The 6,724-nt window shown below is 52.4% G+C and overlaps 1 protein-coding gene across 1 annotated transcript in view; it reads left to right on the forward strand.

Annotated features, from left to right (window-relative positions):
• FAF2 (Fas associated factor family member 2) overlaps positions 1-6,260 on the forward strand; it is a 28,418-nt gene extending 22,158 nt beyond the window's left edge. Inside the window, exons 5-11 of the mRNA XM_026659507.1 lie at positions 82-220; positions 1,470-1,555; positions 1,639-1,730; positions 2,880-3,057; positions 4,405-4,576; positions 4,843-4,986; positions 5,518-6,260. Coding sequence (XP_026515292.1) covers positions 82-220; positions 1,470-1,555; positions 1,639-1,730; positions 2,880-3,057; positions 4,405-4,576; positions 4,843-4,986; positions 5,518-5,700 — 994 coding nt within the window. The 3' untranslated portion in view covers positions 5,701-6,260. The remainder of the gene's footprint in view (positions 1-81; positions 221-1,469; positions 1,556-1,638; positions 1,731-2,879; positions 3,058-4,404; positions 4,577-4,842; positions 4,987-5,517) is intronic.
• Positions 6,261-6,724: the final 464 nt, after the last annotated feature.

The raw sequence follows: 6,724 nt of genomic DNA on the forward strand, positions 1-6,724 counted from the left end.
GATAGCTATAAATGTTGACCAGAAAAAGTTCTTCAGAAAGTCAGTAAGCTGAATTTCCAGTGTCCTTTGCTTTTCTCCTAGGTTTGCCGTGCGTTTTATACGCCCTGACCCTCGCAGTAGGGTCACGGACCCAGTGGGTGACATTGTTTCGTTTATTCATATGTTTGAGGAAAAATATGGGAGGATACACCCTGTCTTCTACCAGGGAACATACAGCCAGGTCAGTACGGCATGTTGGTGCAAAAATATGTGGGACTATCTTGCTGGTATTGCCTGGCACACTGGCTCTAAAGAGGAATGACAAAAACCATTTTGCATTTTAAAAGTCCAGTACTAATGTTCAGACTCAGTAACGAGGTAATGGAGATCTCAATTATGAGCATATTAGGAACCCGAGTCCATCCCACTGTAGGCATTTGCCATGGTGGGGTCTCTGCCAGTCTCAGGGACGTGCCAAATAATTGAAGCTGGGAAGGCAAAGCTGATCGGGCAGGTCCTCAGCAGTCTCTGTGGTTCAGAAGCCCACACCTCTTCTTTTGTTCTGCTAGTATCAGTTTTATAAGCTGACGTAGTGGCCCAAAGTCTGTCCTGATGTACACCCCATTGGAAGTGACTGGGGCTGCGCCACGGTGCAAGTCTGAGCAGAATTTAGCCCAGTAACTTCAGAAACTTGGGGAAATGGCCCCTTTGAGTCCAGGAGGTAAAAGGAGAGAACAGATCCCTCTTTTGTTGGATTGGGGTGGTGATTCTTCCCAGAAGAAGAGGGGCTCCCTAACATGTGTCTGTCTCTGCCCCCCCCCCCCCCCTTCAGTCCCAGCCCCAATGCGCGCACACTCCTCTGTTGTGGAGTCCATCCCAGCAGGTGGCTGAGTGCCAGAGAGCACTGCTGAGCCTATATCCCTTAGCCCTACTCAAGGGCTGAGGTCATTCCCTGCCCCCGGGAACAAGGGGCCATACTTAGAACACAAACTTAGCCCAGCAGCCCCACGGTGATCTATCAGCAGCTCAGAGCCAGTTCAGCAGAGGCTTGCGGAGTGACGTGTTTCAGCTGAGAAGTGGGGGGTTACAGAGATCAACTTAATAACGAGTTTCAATGGATGTAGTCAGAAGGTTGGATCCTACATCATCCAAATTGGAAAATGGAGCCAAAAACTGCACATGATTCTGGGCCATGGGAGTCCTGGAGGCTGAGCCAGAGAAACCCTCCTGGGTCACTAGGTGTGCAGTGCTTTGCTTGCCATTCTCCCAAGGCCCTGCCTGCCAAGGAACAGTGAGGAAAGCCCAGTCAAGGGTTCCTTTCTCCTGCATGCAGAGAATTCACTGGGCACATTGGTGTGGAGGGAGGTCTGGCATGTTCTTCAATTAATACCACATTAGATTGAAAAACTGCTTCCCCTGGCCTATCCCACTCTAATACCAAAGGGGCAGCATGCCCCTCCCACTCCAGCTGTACTGTGTTCTCTCCCCAGGCGCTGAATGATGCTAAGCGGGAGCTGCGCTTCCTGTTGGTTTATCTTCACGGTGACGACCACCAAGATTCAGACGAATTCTGTCGGTAGGTTGGAGAGCGTTTTCTTAAATAACTGGCCATGTATTTGGGACCCAGCTCTATGTCTGCCATCTCTTCTCTTCCTCCAGCAACACGCTGTGTGCACCGGAGGTGATCACCCTCATCAACACTAGGATGCTTTTCTGGGCATGCTCCACAAACAAACCAGAGGGATACAGAGGTGAGTGTCTCCCCCTGCTGAACTCTTCCTGATTCTTGTTAAATCTGCAATAAACAGATTGGGATTGCAGACAATGTGCGTCTGTTCTGCAGGCTTGATAATTTCCCTGTGCAGGTGAGTAAGTGGTAGGCCCCAGAGACCAGCCTGTGATACCTTACTACACCGAGTGGAATGGGGCTACTCCATATCATGTTCTGCATAACAGAGGACATACCATATCTGAGACTAATATTGCAGCCCAAGGAGCCCTCTGCTCTTAATACACCTCTACCCCGATATAACGCTGTCCTCGGGAGCCAAAAAATCTTACCGTGTTCTAGGTGAAACCGCGTTATATTGAACTTGCTTTGATCCGCCGGAGTGCGCCGCCCCGCTCTCCCCGGAGCGCTGCTTTACCGCGTTCTATCCGAACTCGTGTTCTATCGGGGTAGAGGTGTACTGGCTGTTCACAGTCATGTCTCAGCAGAGTTAGCTGCTGTTCCTTTGCAGTCGGCATGCTGGCTTCCTTCAGTGGCCTTGTCATGGGGGCGTTAGGCAGAGTGGGGAAGCAGGTGCCTAATGACAGTGGTTTGTGTTGTGCCTGGGGACAAAATGGCCACAGGTGAGTCCTTGGGTTTTTCCCGCCCCCTCAGATCTCAGGGGCCTTCTTAGGACTGGATGTGGGGCAAGAATGTCCACCTACTAGTCCACACTAGGCTTTGCAGCATGCCACTAAATCCTTTCCGAGCCCGTGATGCCTGTCCTATGAGTGCCTGGTGGGGGTTGTGCTGAACAATGCGTGTCGTCTTCCCAAGACTGAAAGAGGGGCTTGTGTGGTAGTTTAGATCCTTCGTGGCCTACAGAGTGAGCAGCTGAGTCCACGATTTGAACCTGGGACTGCCAGGCTACTGAGCCCTTGGAGGTGTCACTGTCTCAGGAAGAACACCTCTGACAGATGTCTTGGTTGTCTTCTAAAAAGGGAACGGACTAGTGGGTTGGCAGCCATGGAGTCTGAAGCTGTGTCTCTATGCCCAGCAAAGGGACTGGCAGGACAGCGGGAGCTGCCCACCTCTAGAGGCTTGGGGAGGGAGGCAATTCTAGTCTTATGACCCCTTGGCCTCTCTGTTGGGACTGCCAGTAGTGACGGTGGTTTCTGCGCCCATCTCCCAGTGTCCCAGGCTCTGCGTGAGAACACATACCCATTCCTCGCCATGATTATGTTGAAAGATCGCAGAATGACGGTGGTGGGACGACTAGAAGGCCTCATCCAGCCTGATGACCTCATTAACCAGCTGACATTCATCATGGATGCCAATCAGACGTACTTGGTGTCTGAGCGCCTGGAAAGGTACCAGGCTGGGAACTGGAAGCCCCAGTAATACTTATCTCGTGGAGTTGGGAATTCCCATGGAGTGGGTCAGATCTAATTCAGGGGGGCTCAGTGTGGGCTGCACTTGGTTCTGCAATGCATTCAGTGGCCAGTGGAAATGCTGGTGCATGCGGTGCACCGCCCTGATGTGTACATTCAGACTACACTACATTCTGGGAATTGAGGTCTCCATGGGCAACATGCCTGCTCAAAGATGAGTAACCACAATCTGCTCCATTTTTCTGGACGTTTGGGGCAGCCTGGAGCTGCTGGCACCTTTCAGGCAAAGTCTGGATGTTGCTGGACTCTCTGACTGTGGCTAAGAGCGTAACTGGGATCCAGGCATTTCGGCCAGAGTCATGCTGATCTCTTCAGCCAGTCTTGTATGGGAGTTGCCTGCTTTGGAGCGCCAGCCCCGGGTGGATGTGCTGCTGAGTTAAGGCTGCATTTGTGATGTCCTGCTGCTGCCTCATTGACACATGCCCCCTCCAGGTATTGATGTGGGCTCCATTCAGACTGAGAGCCGATAGGACGCCAGCTCAGTGTCTCATTCCCTTAATCCTTCCTGCTCCCCAGTCAGAGAGTGTGCCTTGCTGATGGGCAGACCCGTGGGTTTCTAAAGTGAGTCAGGAACGGGCTAAAGAAACATGGGAGTCACTAGCTGCAGCAGATGGGTGCAGTGTGCATGGCACCTGCCCACACTACAGCCCTCGTTTGTGCATTTATCCTCAGCCTGAAATCGAGGCCATCTATGCCAGGGACTAGTCACCATAGAGAGCCCAGCCTCCTTCAGGAGTGGGAAACCTGCATCGTTTCAGAGCAGCATCAGCCGGGTCAGTCTGTATCTGCAAAAAGAACAGGAGTACTTGAGGCACCTTAGAGACTAATGCTCAAATAAATGTGTTAGGGTATGTCTACACTTACTTCCTGGTTCGGCGGCAGGCAATCGATCTTCTGGGATCGATCCCGGAAGTGCTCGCCGTCGACGCCGATACTCCAGCTCGGCGAGAGGAGTACGCGGCATCGACGGGGGAGCCTGCCTGCCGCGTCTGGACCCGCGGTAAGTTCAGACTAAGGTACTTCAAATTCAGCTACGTTATTAACGTAGCTGAATTTGCGTACCTTAGTCCGAAGTGGGGGGTTAGTGTGGACCAGGCCTGAGTCTCTAAGGTGCCCCAAGTACTCCTGTTCCTTCTGCATCGTCTGTGTGCTCTTCATTTGAGAAGGTGTTAGTGCTGTGAAGGCTATTGTCTTCCTCTTGCCCTGCCTTGCCTATGTTTCTGGGTGTGTTGATATTAACCACCCCTTGTTCCCTGATGTTTGCAGGGAGGAGAGAAACCAAACACAGGTCCTGCGGCAGCAGCAGGATGAGGCGTACCTGGCTTCCCTGCGGGCGGATCAGGAAAAGGAACGCAAGAAAAAGGAGGAACGGGAGAGGAAGAAGAGAAAGGAAGAAGAGGTGCAGCAGCAGAAGCTAGCGGAGGAGAGACGGCGCCAGGTGAGACGGAAGTGTTCCTGGGAAGTACAGCAGCAACACTGGCTCCAAGCTCTCTTGCTGCTGCTTCCTGCTAGTTTCCCTTCCTGGTCAGCCTGCCCACTGGTTTCCAATCAGACGTTGAGTTCATATAATCCTGCATCTGCCTCGTACGTACTTCTCTGGGGTTTCCTGGGGCGCGTTCTCTCCTGTGCAGGACACGCTATGCCTTGGCATTGAGGCCAGCTCCATGCCAGCCTGGTGCTCTGATCTTCTTTGTTGCTTTTCAGACTCTGCAGGAGGAGAAGGTGCGCAAATCGGAATGCCTTCCACCAGAGCCGCATCCTGATGACCCAGAGAGTGTGAAGATCATTTTCAAGCTGCCCAACGATTCCAGAGTGGAGAGGCGATTCCATTTCTCACAGTCATTAACGGTGAGGGGAGTCGGGAGTGGAAGGTGATGGATGTCTAGAGCAGCAGCAGAATCCCAAATTCTTAAGCTGGCTGGACAGGCTGGGGGTGGCCACGCTCTCACCCTTGCTGCAGCCTCAGTAGGCAGAGGTGATGTGCTTGCATGAGGGGGAGGGTAACCACACTTGTCACTACTGGGCAGGGAAAGACCAGATGTAAAGCTGAAATACTGCTTATCCCCTCCTAAACGTGGGCTTCCTGCTGCTTCTCAGGCCGTGGGTCTGCTCTGGATTTCCTAGGAGCACGGAGACCAGCCTCTGGCATGCTTCAAGCAGGGACTTGAAAAACAGCTGTCCCTAGTGGGCAGTCTGGTTCTGTGTCCTCTTGCAGGGTTCAGGTTGTCTTTAGTGTTTGACAAACTAAACGCTCTGACTGCTAAGAGACTAGCGGTCTGGCCCCTACACCAGCTGGGCATTTTAGTGCCTCTGCCCGGGCTGCAGGAATTACTGCATGCTGCTTTTCCATTGGCAAATGCCTCTGTACTTCCCTTCCAGGTGATCCATGACTTCCTGTTCTCCTTGAAAGAGAGCCCAGAGAAGTTCCAGATTGAGGCCAACTTCCCTCGCCGTGTCCTGCCCTGCCTCCCTACAGAGGAGTGGCCCAACCCCCCCACGCTGCAGGAGGCTGGACTCAGCCACACGGAAGTTCTCTTTGTTCAGGACCTCACGGACGATTGACACTTTTCCAAAACACGATGGAAGGAAAAATTCAGATGATTATAATACATTATTTTTTTTAAAGACTGCTGCGTACAAATGAGGGATCAGAGACCACGTCACCCATGCCAGCCATGCTGTGTGTCTGCGCTGGTGCGAGAAAGCTCACCTACTCCCACGCACAGTCATCCCCTGACACTTGAGGGCAGAGAGGGAGGGGGGCCACCATTGCCCTCCCCAGGGAAGGGCAGAAAAGGCAGCTCTCGGTCAATATTGCTTTTACTAGACCCCCAAGGCCTGCCGTCCTGTGAAGATTTGATACTTTGCTGCTCCTGGTGGCCAAAGGACACTGCACCTGTGCTGGGGAGGGGAGGGATGGACAGAATTTCTTCAGCTTCCCACTGTGTATAAAAACCTTCCTTTTACTAGTTCTCTTGCTTTGTAATGACCAAAGGAGACTGGAGTTGACAATGGTATTAATTTTTTGATAAAGAGCTGGTTGAAGTTCTTAACGCCATGGGATCTCCCCCAGGGTTCTTAGCCTGCGTAGTGTAATAAACTCTGCCTCTAGCGTGCCTGTGCTAATGCTTCTGGTGTCAGTGCTTTCCTCTCCCCCAGGCTGCTCCCATTCCAGCCGCAGAGCGGGGGGCATTCTGAGCTGGTTCTAATGACCAACCTGCACCCACCTGGAAGGAATCTGGTTTTCACTCTGTGTTGGCAGGTTAATCTGGCTCTGTACTTGTCTTCATTCAGCCTTCTTGGCTCCAGTCACTGTGGAGCAGCCGCTGCCTGTGTCATGTCCAGTAGAATTGCAGAACTCAGCAGCTACTAATGTATAAAAATGGCTAACGCTCTTAAGAGATGAGGCAATCTAGGAACTCCTGCTGAGTGGGGCCCTATGAAGTGCAAGTGCTCTCCCTCGGGGTGCAGGGGAAGGCAGGTTGCCTTCACTTCGCTGGCTGTCCAAAAATTCATAGGGTTTGCCTAGGGGGGAGAGTCAGGACTGACTAACTAGGGCTGGCCAGATGCTATTCGTGGAGTTGTC

Source organism: Terrapene carolina, unplaced genomic scaffold (genome assembly GCF_002925995.2).
Source record: "Terrapene carolina triunguis isolate 2854851 unplaced genomic scaffold, T_m_triunguis-2.0 Scaffold629, whole genome shotgun sequence".
Classification (NCBI taxonomy): Eukaryota; Metazoa; Chordata; order Testudines; family Emydidae; genus Terrapene; species Terrapene triunguis.